The sequence below is a fragment of the Rosa chinensis genome, chromosome 5, assembly GCF_002994745.2.
Source record: "Rosa chinensis cultivar Old Blush chromosome 5, RchiOBHm-V2, whole genome shotgun sequence".
Taxonomy (NCBI): Eukaryota; Viridiplantae; Streptophyta; class Magnoliopsida; order Rosales; family Rosaceae; genus Rosa; species Rosa chinensis.
This window is the reverse complement of record NC_037092.1, coordinates 2,585,822-2,611,649: the sequence shown is the minus strand read 5'-3', so window position 1 is coordinate 2,611,649 and position 25,828 is coordinate 2,585,822. Positions and strand designations below refer to the sequence as shown.

General features: G+C 37.6%; 5 protein-coding genes across 11 annotated transcripts; 1 reads left to right on the top strand and 4 right to left on the bottom strand.

The window, feature by feature from the left end:
- Positions 1 to 403: 403 nt before the first annotated feature.
- On the bottom strand, positions 404 to 6,706 carry LOC112164829. The gene is made up of 14 exons (XM_024301157.2): positions 5,907 to 6,706; positions 5,695 to 5,805; positions 5,432 to 5,607; positions 5,072 to 5,282; positions 4,711 to 4,948; positions 4,338 to 4,470; positions 3,962 to 4,260; positions 2,265 to 3,001; positions 2,044 to 2,163; positions 1,764 to 1,954; positions 1,462 to 1,669; positions 1,117 to 1,354; positions 872 to 1,022; positions 404 to 771 (listed from the first exon to the last, which is right to left on the bottom strand). Exons 1-14 carry the CDS (start codon positions 6,670 to 6,672, stop codon positions 463 to 465), a joined length of 3,888 nt encoding a protein of 1,295 aa, XP_024156925.2. The 5' UTR covers positions 6,673 to 6,706; the 3' UTR covers positions 404 to 462.
- Positions 6,707 to 8,108: 1,402 nt separating this feature from the next.
- Positions 8,109 to 15,012, bottom strand: LOC112201911. The gene is made up of 14 exons (XM_040519525.1): positions 14,001 to 15,012; positions 13,779 to 13,886; positions 13,537 to 13,697; positions 13,208 to 13,418; positions 12,879 to 13,116; positions 12,557 to 12,707; positions 12,167 to 12,466; positions 10,188 to 10,962; positions 9,895 to 10,017; positions 9,604 to 9,797; positions 9,292 to 9,502; positions 8,956 to 9,193; positions 8,708 to 8,858; positions 8,109 to 8,617 (listed from the first exon to the last, which is right to left on the bottom strand). The coding sequence occupies exons 1-14, from the start codon at positions 14,803 to 14,805 to the stop codon at positions 8,318 to 8,320; spliced, it is 3,966 nt and encodes a 1,321-aa protein (XP_040375459.1). The 5' UTR covers positions 14,806 to 15,012; the 3' UTR covers positions 8,109 to 8,317.
- A 192-nt stretch (positions 15,013 to 15,204) lies between these two features.
- LOC112201907 (probable UDP-3-O-acylglucosamine N-acyltransferase 2, mitochondrial) lies at positions 15,205 to 22,956 on the top strand. 7 transcript variants are annotated; one of them, XM_040506172.1, is made up of 15 exons: positions 15,207 to 15,565; positions 15,659 to 15,866; positions 15,964 to 16,040; positions 16,198 to 16,247; positions 16,388 to 16,452; positions 16,545 to 16,596; positions 16,664 to 16,734; positions 16,876 to 16,942; positions 17,169 to 17,240; positions 17,365 to 17,426; positions 17,811 to 17,979; positions 18,510 to 18,901; positions 19,026 to 19,119; positions 22,067 to 22,629; positions 22,772 to 22,956. In XM_040506172.1, the coding sequence occupies exons 1-11, from the start codon at positions 15,442 to 15,444 to the stop codon at positions 17,842 to 17,844; spliced, it is 882 nt and encodes a 293-aa protein (XP_040362106.1). In that variant the 5' UTR covers positions 15,207 to 15,441; the 3' UTR covers positions 17,845 to 17,979; positions 18,510 to 18,901; positions 19,026 to 19,119; positions 22,067 to 22,629; positions 22,772 to 22,956. The 7 variants fall into 7 exon arrangements, with proteins under 7 accessions (XP_040362111.1, XP_040362107.1, XP_040362106.1 ...); XM_040506174.1 differs by lacking the exons at positions 22,067 to 22,629; positions 22,772 to 22,956 and adding an exon at positions 20,822 to 21,338; XM_040506173.1 differs by lacking the exons at positions 22,067 to 22,629; positions 22,772 to 22,956 and having other exon boundaries at positions 15,206 to 15,565; positions 18,840 to 18,901; positions 19,026 to 19,325.
- On the bottom strand, positions 19,447 to 20,025 carry LOC112167078. Its single transcript, XM_024304037.2, has one exon. It carries the CDS (start codon positions 20,023 to 20,025, stop codon positions 19,447 to 19,449), a length of 579 nt encoding a protein of 192 aa, XP_024159805.2.
- Positions 22,957 to 24,555: 1,599 nt separating the features above from the next.
- Positions 24,556 to 25,398, bottom strand: LOC112167422 (NDR1/HIN1-like protein 26). The gene has a single exon (XM_024304439.2). The coding sequence runs from the start codon at positions 25,367 to 25,369 to the stop codon at positions 24,701 to 24,703; it is 669 nt and encodes a 222-aa protein (XP_024160207.1). The 5' UTR covers positions 25,370 to 25,398; the 3' UTR covers positions 24,556 to 24,700.
- Between the last annotated feature and the right edge of the window lie 430 nt (positions 25,399 to 25,828).

The window sequence follows — 25,828 nt, the reverse complement described above, 5'->3', positions numbered from 1 at the left end:
TGTGCTCTTTTTGTCCTTCAACCGGGGTTATTTTTGTCCCACAGAGTTTTTGTTACCTGGCAAGGTTTTTAGTGAGGCAACGATCAAAGCGTCATCACCAAGTTTGAGCGTCACAAGGGGGAGTGTTGAAGGAAGTCGACATCATGTGTGCCTCTTCAAACTAGGGTTTAGTCTTAGAGTTGTAATAGGAGAAGATTCTAAATTTCCTAATTATGTTCGGATTCTATTACCTTTTATGTACTCTGTACATCCCTATAGATAGAGGGCTCATATTATCAATAATAGAACACACACAATTCTCTCATCAATCTCTCTGCAAATCATATTTTCCTTAAACAGTTCTAAGCATTTTGGATCATATGTTTGCAAAGAAAATTGTGCTTCCCCTGCCATTAGTTGAATACATCGATCGAACAGTTTTAGATGTTGAGTCTGGTAAATTAGTGAGCAAGCAAAATGAATTCACCTCGGTGAAATGATGGAAAGAGTGAGCTGATTTGAAGTAGGATTAGCGGTATGTGTATACTCGTTTATTGGAGCAACTCTACCTATTGCAAATATGGCTGGTTTCTTTGGTTCAGGAAGACCAATTGAGTCATCATTTCCCAGCAACACAACCACAGCTGACATTGTTGGTCTTTCTTCAGGGTCTTCCTGGACACATAAAAGCGCAATCTGCAAGTATTTCAAAATGTCTGCTTTCGGGCAACATTCCATCAAAAAAGGTTCCACAAACTCCGACCCTTTTCCATCCTTCCATAGTGTCCATGCCTATCAAATAATTAAGTAAATAAGTCTTGTTATTGATGCCTGCATTGCAGCTAAACTTGGTTAAGTGAGACTATTAGTCAAAGGGGGCAAAGAAACATACGTATTCAACGAGCGTCTTGGCATGTTCCGTGAGGTAGAACCCACTATTCTTTTTCCCACTTATAATCTCAAGCAAGACTACTCCAAAGCTGAAGACATCAGATTTTACAGAAAATAGTCCCTCCATTGCGTACTCGGGAGCCATGTAGCCGCTGTTTTAAAGGTAAGCATAAGCCATAAAGCATCAATGCACATATTCTCTTTTCAATTATGGTAAAAAGTTGAAATACACATGAAGAGACTCACTGTGTTCCTACAACTCTTTTAGTGTTGGCAATGTTCTGGTTGTCACAAACTATCCTTGCCATTCCAAAGTCTGATATTTTTGGAACCATTTCATGGTCCAACAACACATTGTTGGGCTTCAAATCCCTGTGAATGATCTTAAGCCGGGAATCCTCATGAAGATACAGAAGTCCTCTGGCTATTCCTTCAATGATGTTGTGATATGTTTGCCAATTGAGTTCAGCTCGTCTTTCCAAATCTAAAAAGTTCAGTGGTAAATAAACCAATGCAGTTCATGTCGTTGTCATGGTATCAAAGGGAGTATAATATATAAGCGAAATACAGTATAGTGGGGAATGAACGAACCAAAGATAAAAGTATCAAGGCTTTTATTTGGCATGAACTCGTACAAAAGCAGCTTTTCTCCTCCCTCAAAGCTACATGCCAAAAGCCGCACGAGGTTTCTGTGTTGAAGCTTTGCAATGAGAGAGACTTCATTTCTAAACTCCTCTAAGCCTTGCCGTGACTTTCTTGATAGTCTTTTAACAGCTACTTCTTTCCCATCTAGCCAACCCTGGAGTATTTCCAAAGTTACATACACATGTGGTCTTACTCAGCCAGCTATGAACCATTACTTCACCCATTTAGAACTATAAGAGATGTATTACCTTGTAAACAGCACCGAATCCACCTTGTCCAAGCTTGTTCGAATCTGAAAAGTCATCTGTAGCTTTCCTTATAGTAGCTAGATCAATGAATGGCAGCTCTTCAGAACTTACCATTTTGTCTTCTTCAATGATTGTGACTCCAGTGGGGTTTAGTAATTCAGGTAATAGTCCATGCTGGCTTCTTTCTTCATCTGCAGCAAGGTTAGAATTATAAATAACTTTTAGTTGGTAATCCTACGCATATAATTATATTATAATTAAAGAGAATTGATCCATGTACCTTGGACATCTTCCAATCTCCTTCCCCACCGAAGATAGACAGCACAAAGTACAATGAAAACTGCTGATAGTATAGTGGATACACATGTAACGACCACCTTCCAGGTCTTCCCCTTGTCCCCTGTCAATTAATCTATGGTGAATTGCTAACAGTATGTACATTCAATGTATTGCAAGTACAGATTATTCTAAATAGAAAAGAAGAACATTGATGTCCCTAACCTTTGGAATAAATGTCATTGAAAAATTGGTCGAGCTCAAACCTCACATTACAATTCCTACTGACAATGGTTCCACCTTCGAGAGCAGAGCAGCATTTCTGAAGCTCAGCACGAGCGATATCCAAACATTTATAGCAGTCACTTCGAGGAATGTCTCTAGTGCACTGTTGTAGGCCATAAATAGATTGCCTTCCTGAAAATTTCATATCACCGGTTGCAAACATATGCTTAGAAGTATAGGCAGTCTGGTCCAAGAGCTTTTTCATTAAGTTCTTCAAAACGTCACCAAACTGATTTGGATTTGATACATTCTTCTCCTGCTTATTCTTCTCAGGAATCTTCCCATCATATAACATCATTGTAAAGAACACGGTAGAGGAATAGCGAACTTGACATAATTCATACCATATAATTGCTTCTTGAGCTTTACAACTCTTGAAGATATCCTCGCTTGCATCATGAACACAGCTCTGACAAACTGTGGAGTTTACATCCCCTCTACAAAGTGCTTGTCCATAGACCCGGTCACTGCTATTGCCAATCGTGTCATTGTAGAAACCACCAGAGATTGAAGTATTGGAAGACAATGACTCAAGGAGCAGCTTGAGATTATTTTCAAATGGACTATTGGCAGTGTAGGTTCTGGATGGACAATCTTTGAAAAGAAGATCTGCACCAGAAAAGGTGGTAGGCATTAAAAGTAGTATAATTATGAAAACCATAACTGAAAGTGGATCTCTATCAAATTTTCAGGAAAAGGTTCAAGGAAGACTCATACATATACACATTTAGGTCTCTCTGACTATTCAAGTCTGGCAACGGAAGTTTAACCACTTGTTTGCATACGGTTAGGCTCTGGATATGCCCAGAAACTTCCTTGCAGAATCTTGAAAGGCTGAGATTCTTTATCATAAAGACAGGGAATATATATTCAAAGTTCGAGTATTATAGGGACCAGGAATATTTTATGCTGAGCAAGACACTGATGTAAACTGGTACTTCTGATTAGTAAAATTACAAGTTTTATATAAAAAAATTTAAAATGTTGAATTTTCTGATGTATCCTAATCAAAGACTTTGGCACCTTGGCTTCATACTATTCTTAAAATGAATGAATAATCTATAGCCAGCCTATAAGGGTTCATAAACAGTTGTAAACTGTTATATTCTGAAAATACTACGTGTTGAAACTTTAGGGTTTATTTTTCTTTGCACTTTATGTTTGGTTCTGAACAACAATTGTTTTCACTAACTACTGGAAATATTTTCTTTGGGCATACGTATTCTATGGACTGAATAACAACCTTGTCACACCCTACTTGTATTGAGAAGAATTATGTCAAGTGCCTCTGAAAGAACAGAATAAAAATAGCTGCTTGTTGATCCTTTTTTTCTTTCTCAGTTTTATAATTTCTGCTAGACATTACCGGGAAGATGGTACTTTCATCCAGCACATCAATAACATGAGTAGTTATGAAGTGTGTGCAGTTCCCAAAAATGTACGAAATTTGAAACTCAAGAGGCAAAAGAGAATACATATATAGACATATTTCAATTGCAATTCCAAATTGGGAACTCATATCAGTTAGAGATTAGACTTTGTGATTCATTTGCAGAAGGCAGGTACGTTGTGCCTGGGAGGACAGAGCATCAATTACATGACAATTTCAATGCCACCATGAACATCAGCTCTGCTACCGTGGCGCTATGTTGGAAATTGTTAGTCCATTATAAGAGCTACTAACAGCACCAGCCTTATTATGGACATTACTGAATGTTCCAATGGAGAAGGCAGGTTTTCCAGGTTGGCTGAGATTTACAGTTTCACTTTTCAACATTAAAACGACAGAAGACATGGTTGGCCTGTCATATGCATCTTCTTGAACACACAATAATCCAATATGGAGATATCTCAAAAACTCATCTGAATCACAGGAACCAACCAGAAATGGATCAATTAGCTCCAGTCCTTTTCCTTCGTTCCATAATTTCCATGCCTGCATATATATCATCATTCCATGAGATATAACCACTCAGAAACTTAAGGAAGTGCTATACAATAAGTTAAACTTACATATGATGGGAGGCTAGCACGGTTGGCGTTCTTTCTCTCAGTTATTATCTCAAGAAGGAGTACTCCAAAGCTAAAGACATCAGACTTGAAAGAATATAATCCCTCCATTGCATATTCAGGAGCCATGTATCCACTGTTGCAATACGGAATTTTAGAATAGATGTAGAGAAACTTGAGTAGGGAGTGAAAGTCTACACGATAATCTTGGAAACAAAGCATTCAAAAACAGAGCAGTTATGTGTACTAAAGCCATGATTCTGTAAAAGGCCATGACAATCTTGTGACAGATATGGAAAAATCTGAATAAAAAAGTTGCTCAACAACTAACTATTTCTGTAAATTGAAATTGCAAAGGTAGAGATCCAGCACTTACTAAGTCCCAACTATTATAGCAGTATTAGCTTGTCCTTCACTTCCTGCAAAGATCCTGGCCATGCCAAAATCTGAGATCTTTGGGTTCATCTCATTGTCCAGTAATACATTGCTAGCTTTCAAGTCTCTGTGGATGATTCTAAGTCGAGAATCCTCGTGCAAGTAGAGAATTCCCCTTGCAATTCCAGTAATAATATTTTTACGTCCGGTCCAATCAAGTTGTGCACGTTTCATTGAATCTAGCCATCATAAGTGGAAAATCATTGATTAAACACAAATTGGCTAGGAATCATACTTGGCTTTATTAGCTATATAAATTGAAGATAAATTAAATTGACAGATATAAAAAGAAATTAGCACACCAAAAAGAACGACATCTAGACTGCTATTTGGCATGTATTCATATACAAGAAGCTTTTCCTCTCCATCTACACAATAACCCAGGAGCCTGACAAGATTTTTATGTTGAAGATTCATTATCAGTTGAACCTCAGTTGTGAATTCCTCTGACCCTTGCTCAGAACAGCATGACAGCCTCTTTATCGCCACTTCCTTTCCATCACTCATGATACCCTGAGAAATTAGGAGTCAAATCAAACAAAATCGTAACCAAACGGATAATAAATACAACCATTTAGTTCTCCTATAGTGCAGAAGCTTTTAAATTACTAGAAGCAATGTTATTACCTTGTAATATTTTGGTCAAGAAAAACTGTTCTTACCTTGTAAACAGGACCAAAACCACCTTCCCCAAGTTTATTCGACTCAGAGAAGTTGGAAGTAGCTGCTCGTATAGATGCAAAGCTGATATTGGGGTACTCCTGAGCTTTGAGGTTGTTCCTTCCTATTAATTGGTTTTCATGGACTAGTGTAGGTAAACCTAAAATTACACTATTGTCTGAAGATGGAGCAAAAAAAAAACTGCTTCAGAAAATGATTCAGTGAGCTTTGAATTAAATTTTCCATAAGCATTCAATATCATTACCTTTTCTATTTCTCCTTTTCATTGCAAGAAATATATAGAAACCAAAAAGTACTACCGCCAGGCATGCTGATAGGCTCACCAGGATTATTATCAACCTAACCTTCCTTCCACCTGATTTTGGCAAGCATTTGCAATAAATAATCTAATTTCCTTGTGAAAAAGGCTGTAATATAATAACATGCATAATGATACACTTTCTTGAAAGTACTTACCCTTAGAAGCTTGTGTTGGATAACTGTAGAATGGGTATAACTCATACCTCAGAAAACAACTATGACTGAAAAGTCTTGCACCCATGGAGAAAAAATATTCTCTTAAAACGTCTTCTGTGGCTGTCTGAAGGCATTTGTCACAGTCACCTTCAGATAAATCGGTAGTACACTGCACAAGAGCATATATCACTTTATCTCCAAAATTCACTTCTCCAGTAGCATACATCTTAGGAGAAGAATCATTATAAGCTGCTTTCTTAGTGAGTTCACTCAGCTTTTGATTCACAACAGACTTGAACTTTTCTGGCTGATCTGAAATATTCTGTGTATTGACTTGAAGAACGTTGTTGTCCGATACATTTAATCTGCCAAAGAAATTCTCACTGGAGTAGCGCAGCTGGCACCATTCCTCCCATACAGTTGCTTCTTTTGACTTAGGACAGAGTTTCATAATGTCTGATTGTGCGGCCTCTATGCACTTGTGACATGTATCGTTTGAAACAAAGTCGAGGCACATATAGAGAGCGTAAACTCTATCTGGCTCATTTCCAATTGAACCATTGTACAACTTGGAAACAGAAGCGTTGGAAGGTAATAAATTGAGTAAACTCTCAAGGTTTTCTTGAAACGTACTGTGGCCTGTAGAGTTATTAGTAACAACTGAGCATATATTATAAGGAGGGGTATCATAAGGTGGTGCAGCACAAGCAAGCTCAAAAAGGAGAGTCATGAAACAACAAAGCAAAAGCACCGGAATGGTTTTCATGGCACTTGGGAAATGAACCCTTTTTGGTCTGGCAAATTTTGCAGTACAAAAGATCATCTAAAATCATACCAAAAGACTCGTACCACTTTATATTTAGACTAATAGACCTTTCATGCATTCAAGCTTAAACATTCATGCTTCTCTTTCAGCAATTTAGTCAAGCAGTTTAGTCTGGAAAAGTAAAAGTTCTAGATGATGGGACGATCTAGTCTAATCCATCAATTGGCCTTAGATTCCTGGAACCTGTTCTCCTTTGTTTGCTATTCAGCCATCGGCACACAAGTTCAAGGATTTATTGACTAAAGATAATGACAGAGAGATGTCACTGCCATATAATAAAATTGGAACACGCTTGGATTGTTTTGTGGGTTTGTTGTTTATGGCTGATGTGCAATATATTTATTATTCTTTTGGAATTGTTAATGGTGTAGGTATCCTTGGCTTTCTTATCTGGGTTGGAAGTGATCACATTAATGGTGAAGGCGTAAAAGTCCAAGGATGCATGGTTTTGAAGGAGAATAGGTAAAGCACTAACCTTTGTGGTCATGACCACAAAGCTTCGACGAAGCTCTTCATAGTTCTCCAATGGATTCTGTAACTTCCAAATTTCCAGTCGCTGCCAGTGTAAATCTTTGACCTTTTCCAGACTTTTTAACAAAAATAGCCAAATAGGAGAAAGAGGGTAACTTTTTGGGACATCTTATCTAATGGGCTTGCAGAGATGGGCCTAGACTTGAGTTTACATTATGTGTATAGAAGTGGAAGTCCATTTGGGATGACTTTGTGGACCGTTACAAACCCAAATAGGTAAAAATATTTAGATAATCACCTATATCTTTATTCTTGAGAGACCTACTCTGAAAACTGTGTAGATATATTTCGCTCCTTTTATTCATCAATCAAAACTCTAGTTAGCATACTTGACCAAAAAAAAAAAAAACTCTAGTTAGCATTGACAAACATAAAGCAAAAAACCTTGTGGAGTGCCAAAATCTTGATTCAAATTAAAGATGTTAAAGCAATTTTTCGATTATTTGACTTATTTCTGATCCTCTGTGTCTTTTTCTGTCACTATAAACATGATATGATCATAAAAAGCACTAATAAGACTAAGAAAATCAAAATCATCTTCCAGACCTGGAAGGATTAGGTTTGACATGACATTGCTAGGTTTTCCTAAACCATGTGGAGAACTAGTTCTTGTTTAACAAGTAACCTAAGCCTATAAATACAGTACACATCACTCATTCTACTCGAGCAAATATGGGAGCATACGAAGCGCTTTTTTTTTTTTTTTTTGGGGGGGGGGGGGGGGGGGGGGGGGGCTATTGGGGTTTGCATATGCTCCTTAGAGATTGTTTAATGAGGTCGTGAGTTCGACTAACAATAGACCAGTTATTGTATTTGATTAAAAAAATTAAAAATTAAAAATCTTGTGTCAAATTTTGCAGTATCATACCATGAATATTAACAATATGGAAATTGGCTTTCTTTACAAGTTACGGCAATACATTACAATGCTCCTCATTGCTACATAAAAACTTGCAACTTCCATTGCATCCATTTATTACCTATTATGTACATGACACTATCCATCTCCTTCTTTGAACTTTCAGTTTTCAATCTCTGTACATACCGAGCAAAGTCACCTTGGCAAAATGATGGAAAGAGTGAGGCCATTTGGAGTAGGACTAGAAGTAGACTCGTCAATCGGAGCAATTCTACTTGCTGCAAAAATTGCTGGTTTCTTTGGCTCAGCAAGTTCAATTGAATCACTTTCCAGCAACACAACCACATTTGACATTGTTGGTCTTTCTTCAGGGTCTTCCTGGACACACAAAAGCCCGATATGCATGCATCTCAAAATCTCTTTTGTCTTGGATGATTCCATCAAGCAAGGATCTACAAATTCAACTTCTTTTCCATCCTTCCATAGGTTCCATGCCTATCAGTTATTTAAGCAAATTCAAATTCAAATTCATGTCAATTTGGGAGCAAAACTTGAATATTAACCACTTTACAGGTAGGAACTTACATATGCAACGAGTGTCTTGGCATGTTCAGTGAGGTAGAATCCACTATTTTTTTTCCCACTAATAATCTCAAGCATGATTACTCCAAAGCTGAAAACATCAGATTTTACAGAAAATAGACCCTCCATTGCATACTCCGGAGCCATGTAGCCACTGATTAAGTATAATCGTTAGCTTGTTCTCTACTCCATCACATTTAAAGGACTCCAGAAATTAACAAAAAAAGAAAGATAAAATGAAGCATACTCACTATGTTCCTACAACTCTTTTAGTATTAGCTGTGTTCTGATTTTCACAAAATATCCTTGCCATGCCAAAATCTGAAATTTTGGCCACCATTTCATGGTCCAAAAGTACATTGCTGGGCTTTAAATCTCTGTGAATGATTCTGAGCCGGGAGTCTTCATGAAGATACAGAAGTCCTCTGGCGATTCCTTTAATGATGTTGTAATATGTTTCCCAACAAAGTTCAGCACGCTTTTGCGAATCTGAAATTCATGACATGTTTAACTAAATATGCTAGTATGAGTGATACAAGGCTGAAAATATATGATATATATAGTTTAATGGGTAGGCTTAACAGTACCAAAGATGAAAGTATCAAGGCTTTTATTTGGCATGTACTCATACAAAAGCAGCTTCTCCTCTCCTTCAAAGCCACATGCCAAGAGCCGCACTAGGTTTCTGTGTTGAAGCTTTGCGATGAGTATGACTTCGTTTTTAAACTCCTCTAAGCCTTGCCATGACTTCCTTGACAATCTTTTAACAGCTACTTCTATCCCATCTGGTAGCACACCCTGACAGTATTTTCACAAAGATCAAATGCATGTTAGGGGCAGATACCAAGTAATACTTGGCCCATTTAAAACTATAATATAATAAATAGCAGCAATATTACCTTGTAAACAGTACCAAACCCACCTTGTCCAAGCTTGTTGGAATCTGAAAAGTCATCTGTAGCTATCTTTATAGTTGCTACATCAACGAATGGCAGTTCCTCAGAAGTCACCAATACGCCTTCTTCTGTAATTGTTACTTCAGTGGGACTTGCCAGATCATGTAATAGTACATGCTCGCTTCTGATCTCTTCATCTGCAAAAAGATACAAATGGAGATAAACTTGCTAGGTAATCCTGCAGAAACTCAGAATAACCACAGTTTTCAATTTTAATTTTCATCATCTTTGTACCGTTGACATTTTTCAATCTCTTTTGCCGTCGAAAATGAACTGCACAAAGTACAACTAGAACTGCAAATAGTATAGCGGATGCACATGTAACCACCACCTTCCAAGTCTTCCTGTCATCCCCTGCTAATAGTACATTAATTATAATGGATGAACATCAAGGTTGTATGTTCTATCGGTCATGCTATCTAACGCAAGCAATGTATATATAATGGATTCCTAATAGTATTTATATCCATGCCAATGTATGTTTTGCTAACGTTGTGATTATCAAAAGAAGATTTGAAGTCCCTAACCTTTTGAATATGGATAAATTAACCGACTGCTTGAAGTGTCATTAAAAAACCGGGAGATCTCAAACCTCACATTACAATTTCTACTGACTACAGTTCCACCTTGACGAGAGGAGCAGCATGATGAAAGATCCCCTAAAGCAGAAACCAGACAGTTTTTGCAGTCACTTTCAGAGATGTCTCTGGTGCACTGTTCCAGACCATAAATAATTCTATTTCCCGAAAGCTCAATTTCACCAGTTGCAAACATTTTCTTTGGAGGAGTAAACACAGACTCTCCGGAGAGGTTTTTCATTAAATACATTAAAACATCACCAAAATAATTTGAATCTGATACACTCTCCTCCTGATCATTCTGGGCCGGGTACTTCCCAGTATAAGACATCGACGAAAAGAACATCTGGTAGGAATAGCGAACTTGACATAGCTCATACCAGATCAATGCATCTGTAGAGTTACAATTGTTGAAGATTTCCCGGCTTGCATCACTTACACATTTCTGACAAACCGTGGAGTTCACATCCCCTCTACAAAGTGTTTGTCCATATACTCTGTCATGGCCAGTGCCGATTGTGTCATTGTAGAAACCACCGGAGATGGAAGTGTTGCATGACAATGACTCAAGGAGCTGCTTGAGATTACTTTCAAATTGGCTGCTAGGAGTGTAGATACTGGCATCAGGTGAGCAAAAAGTGTCAAGAGGATCTGCACCAGAAACGCTAGCTGGTAACAAAAGTGGTAGAATCATGAAAAGCATAACTGAAAAGGCGTCCATTTTCTAGAAATGGGAAATACAGTAGACACGGATACAACCTCATTAACTTTGGTCTCAAATGCTGGTTTGACCTCCGATATTCAATAGCAAAGAAACTTCCTTGTGATAGAGATCAAGAATAAAATTTGGAAGATTTGAATTGTTGACAATGAAAGAGTTAACGATTTCCTTTTCTTTTACTTGATATCAAAGACTTTGGCACATTGGTTATTTCCTTTTCTTTTACTTGATTAATCAAAGACTTTGGCACCTTGGTTACATTACATACTAATCTTTCCATGTGCAGTTAATAAATTAAAGTATAATTTTCTCAGAGTTTAGATCTAGATATCCAGTGAAACAAACAGGGTAGTTGATAGACTAAATCCTGGCCTACATGGAAAATTTCACCTAACTATTTGTCTGAGTGTCTGACCATTCAAGTAGAAGAGAGAAGCCGCCAGGAAGTCACTAGTGAAAGAGCTGGACTTAGCATAGGAAGCGGCACAACATAGCAGACTTGGGTTGACCTATAGACACCTGAATAAATGTAAAACCTAACAAGTTTGTGTATCTAATTTATCAAATTATAACAGAACCTCTTAGTTACTAATTTAGATCGATTACATTGTTGACTTGATCGATTAAAAACGAAATCAAAGTTTTAAAAAAAAAAAAATTCTGGGTTGTCACCCTCAGTGCACATTCCAGGTTGGTCAGACAAATGCCATTCAAATTTAATTATAAAAATAAGAAGCATGATCTTATCTTCAAATAGAATGAAGTCAAATTTTACGGATCAGATTCCTTACTATGATATATTCTAGGATTTTAACGATAAATGTTTAATAATAAACAAACAATTGGATCTTAGTAGCCTGAGTAGCTAACCACCTCAAATTTGATTTATCAGCATGATTTTCTGTGAATGGACAGAAGAATCTTCACACCCTAATATTTATAATTCAAGTTGCAAAAGAGAAGACATATTCTTCAATTGCAATTCAAAGATTGGAATTTACATATTCTTCAATTGCAAATTTGCAATTCAAAGATCGGGATAATATTCACAATCTGAGGGCTCTGTATTAAATAATTGCACTTACTACAGATTACAGATAAAGTAAAGTCAACAGAAAGCAAATACACAATTTAAGTACTATGTGCCTGGTAGGACAAAGCATCAGTGCATTACAATTTCCATGCCATCCATGAATCAACTTCGTCACCGAGGCATGATATTAGAAACTGTTAATCCATTAATTGAGCAACTATCAGCACCTCCCTCAGTATGCTGATTAGTGAATCTTCCCATGTTGAAAGCGGGTTTTTCAGGTTGAGTGAGACTTACAGTTTCACTTTTCAACATTACAACTGCAGAAGACATGGTTGGCCTGTCATTTGCATCTTCTTGAACACACAACAACCCAATGTGGAGATATCTTAAGAATTCTTCTGGATCACATGAACCAACCAGTGACGGATCAATTAGCTCCAACCCTTTTCCTTCATCCCATAATTTCCATGCCTGCATATCATCATACGATGGATAAGCATTACGCAATATCACTTTGAGGAACTGCTAAACATCTATGAAGTTTATGTTAAATAAACTTACATAAGTTACGAGGCTAGGCCCACGTTTTAGTAAATGAAAGCCAGTGTTCCTTCTCCCAGTTATGATCTCAAGCAAGAGTACTCCAAAGCCATAAACATCGGACTTGACAGAATATAGTCCCTCCATAGCATACTCCGGGGCCATATATCCACTTTTACAACACAAAAATTCATGGTAAGGGTTTGGAAACAGAACTGGGGGATGAAAACAAAAGTATTGCAACAGAACAACGTATGGAACGATTTGAAAATTTATATAAAAGAGTTCAAAAGTTAATTGCTTCAGTAAGACTAAACTGGAAGATCAGAAATCAAGTACTTACTAAGTCCCAACTATTGTAGCAGTATTAGCTTGTCCTTCACTTCCTGCAAAGATCCTTGCCATGCCAAAATCTGAGATCTTTGGATTCATCTCATTGTCCAATAATATGTTGCTAGCTTTCAAGTCTCTATGGATGATTCTAAGTCGAGAGTCCTCATGCAAATAAAGCATTCCCCTTGCAATTCCACTAATGATGCTCACACGTCTGCTCCAATCAAGTTGTGCGCGTTTTGCTGAATCTAACCACCCATTATAAGCAAAGAAGTCATAGATTAAGATCCGTCTTAAGAAAATATCTTAGAAAAAATACTGAGTGAGAAATAAACTAACCAAAAAGGATGACATCTAAGCTGCTGTTTGGCATGTATTCATATACAAGCAGTTTTTCTTCTCCATCGACACAGAAACCTAAGAGCCGGACAAGATTTTTGTGCTGAAGTTTCATTATCAGTAGCACTTCGTTTGTGAATTCCTCCAAACCTTGCTCCGAACAGCTTGAAAGCCTCTTGATTGCCACTTCCTTTCCATCCCTCAGTACACCCTAAGAAATAAAGACCACTTAATTCCTTTATTTATACAGAGAAAATACTAAACAAGCAGATACTACATACAAAGATGTAGTTTGTATACTGAGTATTGATGTGAAACAATATTTCTACCTTGTAAACTGGGCCAAAACCACCTTCCCCAAGCTTATTTGAATCAGAGAATTTGTTAGTAGCTGCATGTATAGAAGCCAAACTAATGAAGGGGTACTCCTGAGCTTTTGCGTCATTTTGTCTATGGAACAAATCATGCTGTCCTAAAATTTCTCTTTTCCCTGAACAAACCAAAGAGACCTGCCTTACAAAAATGACTAAAGGGATCAGCTGTTTGAAGTAAAATTCAGAACAACCATTACCTTTTTTCTTTGATTTTCTCACTGCAAGACAGACACAGGAAACTACAAGTAGCACCCCCAGGCATGCTGACACAATTATAAGGATTGTGATCAACAATATTTTCCTGCCTGCATTTAGGAGTAATCATTGGCAGTTTAAAAACGATTTCCCTTCTGAAAGATATAATAATTTGCACAACTTGTGTCAAAAACTCAAAATAGACACTGTTTTCAAGTACTTACCTCCTCCTTTGTTATTAGCAACAGGAGCTTCAGACGTTGCCCCATTATAGAAGGAATAAAACTCATACCTCAGATAACAACTACGACTGAGAAGTCTCGCACCAATGGAGGAATAGGACGCTCTTAAAACATCTTCTATGGCTCCCATAAGACATGTATCACAATCATTCCCAGATAAGTCTGTAGTGCACTGCACAAGAGCATATACCATTTTATCTTGAAAGGGTACTTCACCAGTGGCATACATGTTCAGTGAATGATTAAAAGCCGCCTGCTCAGCGAGGTTACTCAGCGTCTTGTTCACAACTGTCTCGAATTTTTCAGGAACTGAAATATTCTTCTTGTTATCTAAGGGGATGTTGTCATCTACATTCAACCTGCCTAAGAAATTCTGATTGGAGTAGCGCAGTTGACAGTTCTCCTCCCATACAACCGCTTCTTTGGAGTAAGGACATATGCTTGCAATGTCTTGTTGCGCCATGTTTATGCAATCATGACAGGAACCGGGATCAAGATAGTCGAGGCACATGTAGAGAGCAAAGACTTTATCTGGCTCATTTCCAAAGGATGTATTGTACAACTTGGAAACAGAAGCATTGGAAGGTAATGAATTGAGCAGAGTGTTGAGGTTTGTCTGAAACGTACTATTATCTGAATAGTAGGAAGTGTTTGAGCATAGCTTATATGGAGGGTCAGCATAAGCAAGATCACAAAAGAGAGAGATGATGACAGAACAAAGCAAAAACAGTACTGGAAAACGAAGCATATTTTGGTTTTCAGTTCTTGAACAATGAACAACCATCATCGATTACGATAGTCTACAACAATAGCAAAAGATTCATACTAATTGGTCAGCAGATTATAAATATAGATTATATAAGCTTATAATGAAACAATTGGCTCTAGCTTATTGTTTTTCAGAATTTCTACCAAGTAATTTCTGGGTCTGAGTGCTTGACTTCTAAGCATTCAATTGGCTATAATTTCCAGGAAAGTCTATTTCTTTGCATTTACCAAGTCATTGGTATGAGTTTGAATACTTATTGACTTGAGCTAATGCCTAATATAATAAACAATGACAAAGACATCTTCAAGATAAAGATAAAAACTACATCCATGCCTAAATGGGTGATTCTTGAATGAAAAAAAAAAAAAAAAAAAAAAAACCAAATAGAGGACTAACCTTTGTGGTAGATTCAGTGAAGCTCTTCATCTCTGTCATCTCCAAGACTGCAACTTTGAAATTTCCAAACCCCCAACTTTGCTTCTATGACCAAAAAGATGAAAACTTTAGCATTGGGCCAAGCCCAATACAACAAAACCAAACTGCCCCTCCAACACAAACTCAACTATAATTGGTTCTGGTTCAGGTTCAGGCACAAACATACTTCTACTAAAACTGCCCCACTTTCCCTCCTCAATTGAATCACACTCCTCAATTATGGCACTCCAGCTTAGAAGACTACTTGCGGCTGCATTCGGATACACGCCACAACAAGTTCGCGCCTTGTCTCAATTGGGCTTTGGAGCCTGTTGCAGTTCCATTGCTTCCCCTGACTCCTCTGGTAATACCCATCACCTGTTTGTGAAAATGTCTAATTAGAGTCTTTGCATTACTTGCAATTTATGCTCACATGCTCTGTTTTTTGCAAGATTAGATTATGGGGATGGAACTAAACCCCAAGATTTCCAAAGCTGGCCTAATGGAGGTGGGTCTTTTCACAAGTCTGCCAGCATTGACCCAACAGCTTTTGTGGAGTTTGGTGCTGTTGTGCATTCCAAGTCCGTTGTGGGTGAGCATGTTTGTATTGGTTCCGGAGCTGTTATTGGACCTGGTGTTTCAGTTGGGCAATCGACCAAAATAGGGTAGTGATCAGATTTTCTGTAATTAGAACTTTTGTTTTGTTTATGTCTATACTTGTTTGATTTTGAGGGAGTTGTCGGGTTTGTAATTTCAATACAGCTACAATGTTTCACTTAGTAATTGCACTATAGGAGATTCGTGTATAATCCACAATGGCGCATGCATCGGTCAAGATGGTAATGCTCTTTACTGTAGGCTTTGATACATATTATGCAACTAATGAAAGTGAAAAAGAAAATCATAACAAAAGCATATTGGGATGTAAATTGAATAACCGATGTTGTTATGATTGTTAAGAACAGTGGTCTGATCTTCGATGTTGGTTAACTGCAGGATTTGGGTTTATGGTGGATGAGCATGGCAATATGTTAAAGAAGCCTCAGGTTAGTGATGTTTCTTTGTAATATTTTTCTCTTTCCCTTTTGTACTTTGGAGTGTAAGAGGTTATGTATTGCATTTCCAAGCACTGTAGAAATGGAAGGATCTTATTGTATTTCTTTCTTGTTCTTCTCTCCATCCGAAGATGCTGAATGCTAGGATAGGGAACTGTGTGGAGATTGGTGCAAATACATGCATTGACAGGGGTAGGTAAGACCTATGCCCTTTGGAGCAGTTGACACTTTGTACTCTGGTTCTGTATAAGTTTGAATACTGATAATTGATTTTCATGGTCGATGCAGTTGGAGAGATACAGTTGTAGGAGATCATTCGAAGATTGATAATTTAGTTCAGGTACTTTTGCCTTTTGCTTCGTTAACTTTCCAGGGATCTACAATAACCTGTTTTCTCGGTTTTACAGATTGGTCATAATGTAGTTATTGGGGAGAATTGCATGCTTTGTGGTCAAGTTGGGATTGCAGGCTCAGTGACGTACGTTCTATCTCTCCCTCTCCTATTTTCATTTCTCATTTTAAGCCATGGTATACAATTCACTTCCATTGTAATGGCTTGGACGATATTTCAAAAATCTGCCAAAGCTAATTATTGACCGTCTTCTTTTGCCTTTTGTAGGGTAGGAGACTATGTGACTATGGGAGGAAGGGTAGCAGTTCGTGACCATGTCTCCATTGTATCAAAGGTATTTGCACTAAGAGCCAGTCGAGTGCCTAAAGTTTCATGACCTTGACTCGTTAATAACGCGGTATTCTATTTATGTATCGTATGAATTTTGCAGTGTGCTGTTGTTAGAAATGCCCAAAACAGTTACTTTCTCTTTTTTAGTCACCTGATTCTTTTTCATGCCCACCCATCTATATTTGACCGAGGAGTATGGTTGAAAATATAAAAATACATGGAATTTCCAGGTACGGCTTGCTGCTACTAGCTTTGTCACAAGGGACATTAAAGAACCTGGAGATTACGGTGGCTTCCCAGTTGTAAGTATCATCTTAAAAATGAAAGAAATGAAAATGATTTCTTCTTATGGTGCAGGGTGATTGCTGTACGTTTGCAGGTGGTATTAAATTGATATGTGGATAATGTAGTTTGGTTGCTTTTTAGGTTCCAATTCGCGAGTGGCGAAGACAAGTTGCAATCCACAGTCGGACATCAACAAAGCGGAACCCTTAGTATCACCTTATGCTACTAAGGCCTTGTATTGTGACATGTAGGAATTCTGACAATCACTACTGCAATTTGTTTGCTGCTCTACTATGTGCCATAGAGTTTATTTTGATATTGGTCGGTGGATTATTTTAAGCATCTCTTTTATTTTTTTTATCGTTATATCAATATAAAAGAAGCTCAGGAGGGATACAGTAACAGAAGGTATGAACAGAAATAAAATCAAGAACATTGTAAACTAGGTTACATGAAATACCTAATATCGAAGACTATTCGTCCTCAGTTTCTTGGAAGCATATCTTAGCTTGATTTTCTTCTTCTTACCAGAAAGCTTGCCGTCTTTACCTATTGGTAACAAACCTTGCAAGTCTAGCACATGATGCCTCTTGGTTCCCCATGTTGTGTATCGAATCCTAGTTAGTAAACCCACCTTCAATTCTGCACTTGCATTCGATATTGATTTGCGAACAGCTCTCCACACTTGTGGATTGGCATCCATATAATCAATCACCGTACGCCGTCTGCTTCTGCCAGTTCCTTGATGAAAAGGAGGTATGGTTTTCTCTCCAACTTTATCCTGCCCACAATTGAACGTCAAGAGTGAGGTATCATAGTAAATACTGTAGTATGTGTTGGAGTTTTTAATTTCAAGGGCATAGACAATATAGCCATTCTGACCCCCATTCTCTAAACTAGACTTTGGGATGGTGATATCCACAATGGTATAACTAGGGGATTTCACGTGAAAAATTAGCCACAGAAAAAAGGCCAGAAGACCCAGAATTGCCAAAGTTTCCAGAACACACGCATGGAAATACGTTTTTTCACTTTCACACATTTTTCCAAATGAGGATCAGATTGACACCCGATTTTAGTCTATTTGAGAGTTGAGAAGGAGAACAGAGAAAAATGGTGTATTAATTTGCCCTAAGAAACTCACTTGCGAGATTATTAAATGCAGTTACTCTATCTAAGTTAAAACAGGTTATGTTCTTTTCTTCCAGAGTGGGGGCTAAATTATACTTGAGAGGAAGGCAAGGACTAAAGCAAAGCAATTAATTTGTCATCAACCTTTGCTGCAGGAAATCCGTGCTGGACTCGAGACTTTGCTTCTGCAGTACATGGTTGGGAACTTGGGATACTAGCTGGGCATTCCTTTTCAAAAAGACAAAACCAATAGAGAAAGCTATGAAGGAATAGAGAAAGGAAGGAAAACATAACTGTATAGAAAGGAATAGAAAAAAGTAGATAACAGAGTATCATATTACGCATCGTATCAGTTTTGAAGTTTGATGTTGTTAGAACTTAGAAATGCCCAAAACTGTTACTTTTTCTTGTTTACAGTCATCTCATTCTTTCTTATTTGACTGAGGAGTATGGTTGAAAATATAAATATGCACAAAAATTTTCAGGTGTGCCTAGCTGTGTCGTGAGGGATATTAAAGAACCCGGAGATTAGGATGGCTTCCCAGCTGTAAGTATCGTCTTAAAATTGAAAGAAATGAACATGCTCTTTCTTAATGGTGCAGGGTGATTGCTGTACATGTGCGCATGTTATTGAATTGATATGCAGATAATGTACTTTCTTCTCTTTTCAGGTTCCAATCCGCGAGTGACCAACACAAGTTCCAAACCACAGTCGAACATCAAAATAGCAGAACCCCTTCCTATATATCACTAGAAAGGAACCAGGTTCCACCCTTTTGCTATTAAACCCATCTATTGTCGTTATGAGCTTGTGAAGAACTTGACTATATATGCTTAGCAAGGAGGTAACTATCTAGGAATTTTGATATAGTCTCTAGTGCAATATTTTGGCTGCAACATTATGCACTGCAGAAACTCATGAACTATTAGATATTGGTCAATGAATAATTATAAATGCTGTTCTTTTATTAGTACTATATGAATATAAAGAGGCGCGGAATTGGTACTTCTACTAACAGTAATAGAAGGTATTATCAGTATTAAAATCACAAGCATAAAACACCATATTCTAAATTAGTTTACAATATAACATCAAAATCTAAGACTATTCCTCCTCAGTTTCTTGGAAGCATGGCTTAGCTTGATTTTCTTCTTCTTACCAGAAAGCTTGCCGTCTTTACCTATTGGTAATGCACCTTGCAAGTCTTGCCCGTGACGCTTACTCTTGATTCCCCATGTTTTGTATCTAATCTTAGTTAGCAAAGTCACCTTCAACTCTCCAGTTGCATTCGATATTGAATTGCGAACAGATCTCCACACCTGTGGATTGGCATCAATATCATCCATCACCGTACGGGTTTTGCTTCTTCCTTGATGAAAAGGAGGTATGGTTTTCTCTGCAACTTTATCCTGCCCATAATAGAACGTCAAGACTGAGGTATCATAAAAAATACTGGAGTCTTTGTTAGAGTTTTCAATCTCAAGAACATACACAATAGAGCCATTCTGTGCCCCATTCTCTATATCAGAATTTGGAATGGTGATATCCACAATGGTATAACAAGGGGACTTTGGGCGTAAACTTAGCCAAAGAACTAAGGCCAGAAGACCCAAAAGGGCCAAAATTTCTAAGACACACAAACAGAAATGCTTGTTTTCGCTTTCGCACATTTTCCCTAACAATGAGGAACAGATTGACATCTGATTTTTAAATAATGTCCATATGAGAGTTGAGAAGAAGAGAGAGAAGTGGTGTAATTGCAGAGAAAGTTCGTTCGAGAGAATATAAATGCGATTACTTGCAATCTAAGTTACAACAGGATATGTTCTTTTCTTCCAGAGCAGGGTTATGCCCTATAGTTGCACTTGAAAAGCCTAAGAAGGATATTTGCTAAAGGCAAAACAGGTCAGCCTAGATGAAAGGAAAGCAAAGACTAAAGTAAAGCTATTAATTCATCATCAACTTTTGCTGACTGGATATCTGTGCTGGACTTGAGCCTTTGCTTCTGCAACACGAGGTTTGATAAAACTGGGCATTCCTCTTCAAAAAGACCATATAGAAAAACTATGCAAGAATAGAGAAAGGAAGAGAAAGGGTATATATAAAGGAATACAAAAAGTAGATGACTGAAGGTATTGCTTTTATGCATGTATGCAACTGGAATTGTGTCTGTTCACAATTTCACATACATTAGATTAAGAAGAATAAAATGACAGAATGGTGGCAAATTAAGAAATTTTACACTGTTCGCTTTTACATGCCACCAACTCCAAATTCCGAAGTTACTGAGTTGAAAATGAAAGCAACTAGTATCTTGTAGCGCAACATGAAAGCAAGACAATATTATAAACTAAATTACAGGAAAAACATCCAAGATAAAAGTAACAACCGAAAATTTTCTCTATTCTTGCTCTTCCATTTCTTATTCAAAATGGCGCCTTAGCTTGATTTTCTTCTTCTTACCAGAAATCTTACAATCTGGCCCAATTGGTAATACAGCTTGCAAGTTTACCCCATGATGCTTGCTGTTTCTTCCCAAGGTTTTGTATTGAAGCTGAGTTCGTAAAGCCCCCTTCAGTTCTGCAGTTCCATTCAATATGGAATTTCTAATCGCCATCCAAAGGCATTGATTGAACACCTCAGCACCTCCACATGATCAACCACTCGATCTGTATCGCTTCCTCTTTGATGAAATGCAGTAATGCTGTTCTCCCCAACTGTATCCTGTCCATGATAGAATGCCAGAAGTGTGTCATCACAGAAAATAACCGAGCCCTTGTTAAAAAAAATTATTTCAAGGCCATATTCCAAGGAACCTTTTTTACCCCCATTAATGTCCAAATCGGACTTTGGGATGGTGAAATCCACAATGGTATATCTAGGGGGTTTTGGGATTAAGCTCAGCCATAGTAATAAAACTATGAAACCTAGGGTGAGAAGAAACAGAGCGGATGAATATAAACCTAGATAGCAGTAGTACCTGGTCTTGGACATTTCCCTAACCGAGGATCACAATCTTAAATACTGGCAAAAAGCTTGAAAGGAAGTTTAAGAGAGAAAATAGACCGAGGATTTGTTGCTGACCGTTAACAATATATATTACTAGCAGAAAAATTAAAGAAAGGAAAGAGAAGTACATAGGACAAGTAGAGAGGAAATAGACTGCGGGTTTGTTGGTTTTCTTCATTAATTACACAATCGAATTATCTTCAGGCTTATATAGCCTCAAGATGTTACTGATCTTCATCTTCAATCTTTTTTCTTTAGCATGGTTCCATTTAGTAGTTAATACCAAACGCTACTATATTTGTAATGTAAACATATGTAAATGGCTTTCCCATTACTAAAGGAATTGAAATGTTTGCTTGTGATCTAAGAGATGTTTTAAAATAGAAGTTAGAGAGCCCACTTACTCATATAAAGCAAAAGAAACATTTACCAATTAAAGGAACCACCCTTCCAGAATATGGTGCGACTGTAATCTCATTATTGGTCTTCAAAGCCATAAATTACTGATGTATGTAGAAACTCACGGTGTCATTTGAGCAGATGAAATAGGGAAAGTTCTGTAACATTTTCTAGGAATTATTGCATTGGACATGTATCTTCTTTTTTTTTTTTTTTTTGAGTAATGTACATTTCATTTTCTTATGGAATCAATGATTTGAGGCCAATCAATTTTTTTCAGTAATTTATTTTCTGTGCTTTTAGATGTAGTTTTCTACATTTTTAGACCGAGTTGAAGCCAATTTACACCAGGCTTCCGCTAGTAGCAGTCCTACTTGTCCGAAACAGAGATGATCCTATGACAACAAAGATGAAGAAGCCACAGCAGAAAAGAGGCAACTACAAAAAAATTATATATACATATATCCTTTTGCTTGTTTATGCAATTTTGATAACTCTAATGCCTTTGCAAACTAAGTATAGATGAACTAATAGCATAATTAATCCAGATGTCAATCAGATAGTAATGAAAGCAGATCAATTGACCGAATTAACTATGCTGTTTATGCAACAAATGAAGCAAATCACAACTTCTGAAGGAACATGGCCAATAGCAGAGTCGACCTTCCCCCTTTTGGCAGTTTTCTCCGGCACTGCTCCTCTCTCCGTTAATTTCTTCTCAAACTTTTCTACCTTCCTAACAGTAAAATGCTTTGATTTTGTCATGGTGCCGAGCTGTGCGTGCGTTGCAGGTTATTAAACTTTCCCCTTTTCTTCAAACTGCAAGAGCTTCTATTCAATTAAGAGAATGAAGAGAATCGTGTCAGGTACTATTTCAGTTTTCACGGAACTGCTGCTTAGCTCCTATTTATAAAGGCTCTATCCTAGGACTATAAGAATTCCCATTTCTGATAGGAGACCTCTTTTGTTCTGTTTTGATCCTTTTTAATAGAATCCTAATATCTTCAGGATTCTATTAGATCCAAGTGTTGCTCCAACTCAGTTTCAATGGAAATCTCCAGTACAGTTCTTGCCAGTTTATATCAGAAACCTTGGTAACATCCAATGTGGCATATAGCGGAGGGGTTGCTCTAATTTACGGGATTGTTCTATATGAAATTGAGAAAGGGAAGAGGGGGCGAAAAGTAGAGCTTAGTTTAAACAATAAGCAGCTGTAGTTTTTAGTTTATGAAAACTGTTTTTCTTTTACCAAATTCTAGAAGCATTAACTTCATGGTGTAACTTTTTCTTTTTCTTTTTATTAAAAAAAGTTTAGGTAAGAGGGAGGCTTCCCTACACTACCAGGGTCAGGGCAAACTTACGACCTCAACCCAACAGGACTTACGAAACTGGCCAGTGTTTCAGCCCAGCCCATTGGTATGGAATTATGCATAACATTTTCTAGATTGCCCACCAAATGAGAGATTGTTGATAGTGGGGATCGAACTTATGTGGGTTTACACCTCAAGTCCTCTCTTGCCAACTAAACCAACTCTCATTGGCAAACATCTTTATTAAAGTAACTTTGCTATTTAATAAAGTAACTTTTGAAATAAGTTAGTTTATTAAATTTCACCGAACATCTTTTGCTATTTATAAGTTAAGCAGTTTTTACACTTTAAAAGCTAACGTCAAACTGGGCCTAGAGGGCTCAAATTATGGGAATATAGAGGAAATCGTGCATGGGGTTCTATGTAAACTTTTTTGCACCATTTGAAAACGAATATCCTTTGCCTGTTATGTGTGATTTTGTAAAACATTCATGCCTTTGCAAACTGGCAAATATAGACACTAGCATTATTAAATCACATATTGTTTATAATTCCCAACCCAATTACACCAAAAGCAACTATAAATCAATAACAGAAGAAAACAACAATAACTTTGAGTACTTTTCTTTTCTGTGCTTCTAAATATAGGTTTTAGTCTTCTACATCTTTAGACTGAATTGAGGCCACTCCTGATTATCTGAAACAGAGATGATCCTATGACCACAAAGATAAAGAAGCCGAGCAAAATAGGGCCAACAGGATAGTCCCTCCCCCTTTTGGCTGTTTTCTGAGGCACAGCTCCTCTCTTCGTAATCTTCTTGTCAAACCTCTCCACCTTCCTACTAGTGAGCCTCCTTGATGTCGTCATGGTGCTGAGGAAGCAGGCTAATTGTGTCACAGCCCTTTCTTGGACTGCGAAGGGCTTCAAGTCAATTAACAGGATGATAAATCGTGCTGCGAGTGCCTTTTCACAGTACTCCTATAGTCCTATTTGTAGAGGCTTAATTAATCCTTGGACTATATAGAATTCCATTTTTTGATAGGAGAGAACTCTTTGTTCTCTGTCAGGATATTGTTTTGATAGAATCCTAATATCTTCAGCACTCTATAAGAGTCTAATTTTCAATCTTCTTTCATTTTAGTTCTTTGATATCAGAGTGAGGCTTACTGGCCATCTCTATCATTGAAGGCTTTATCACTCTTCTCTTCACAAACTAACAACTTAACCTCCAGTTCTGTCTGTGACAGCAATACTTCCCTGTATGCTTGGCTAAATTAGCTTTATTCTCGGATGAAAGAAATTTTGGCAGCTTAAAAAAGAAACTGATGAATCCAAGGAAGCATTCGTATGAATGAAAATTGAGACTTAAATGGAACGGAAAGTAAGAGAATGATTGTTGAAGAGTCTCAATGTTTTCCTCTTAATGTTAAAGATTGCTGATATGTAGATGGATGAACTACTTGCATGATCCACGTATTAGATATCATTTGAACCAATTTAATTATGTATGCAACAAATGAAGTCACAAACTTCTGGTCACTATACAAATATAAACGAACCAAACCCAATAACCCCAAAAGCAACTAAAAATCAATTACAAAAGGAAAAACAAAGATTTCTCCAACTCTAAGTGAAATAGACAGGACATCTTTTATCTTTAGAAATGGCCAGGATCAGGCCATCCTGGCCTACATCAACATCACAGTTGGCGTGAACACGGTGGCGCTTACTAGTCCAGGTGGAAATCTTAAACCTAATCGCCGACGTTAAATCTAGGCGAAACACAACCGTCCCTTTTGCACGATCATTCATGAACTCCGTCCAACGCTGGCTACTTACCGTCAAGCTTGCCCCTGTAAACGATCCATGTACGATTGTTGTGTTCTTCGGCCCTTGATAAAATGGTGGCAACAATGATGAGATTAATCCAATCCGTTGGTCCTTATAGTAAACTGCCCCGTCCATCTGATCATAATATATTCCGATATTATGGTTCGCATTACGGGCGGAAGCATTGAATGTTATCTCTGCATTGTCGAACCCCGTTGCTTGGTTCAAACCGGGTACTGAAAATTGATGGATATGAAATCTGGGCCGGTGAGGTCGGAAACTAAGCCATAGTATGAAAGTTAGTATACCAACAACAAGAAGGAGAGCCAAGAAAATGGTACATATAAACTTGGACAGCCGGGTGGTGAGGCTTTCTTTGACGCGGCGGGCGTAGTACCGGGCAGTGTGCTGACGCTTAATGGGTTGGGGCTGCGGGGTTGACACCGGCAACCGGGAGGAGTACATTATTTTGGAGAGGAAGAGGGCTTTGGAGAGAGCAATGTGATGAATAGGATACACGGCTTTGGAAGTGTTTATATATGTTTATGTAGTGAAGAAGGTGACGGGGAAGTGAAGGGAAGTTAAAGCATTTTGGGTCTTTTTGCATGGAGAAAGCAAAGAATAATGACAGGCTGACATCGTTATATCAATTGGTTTGTGTTCATGTACATTATGTAGGACCGTATCACCAACCACATTACATAAACTTGTATACGAGGAAGGTATAAACTATAAAGAAGGTGCCCTGAGAATTGTGGAAGGTATATATACGAATTATCCTGGAGAATGCATGATATTGTGAGCTGGTGGTCCAATGTTTATATATGTACTTTTTTCATAATGATATACCTAATTCTTATTGGGAAGTATATGTTATCTTTGTTTACGTCCCAAAATGATGCTAAGGACGCAAGGAAGAAAATA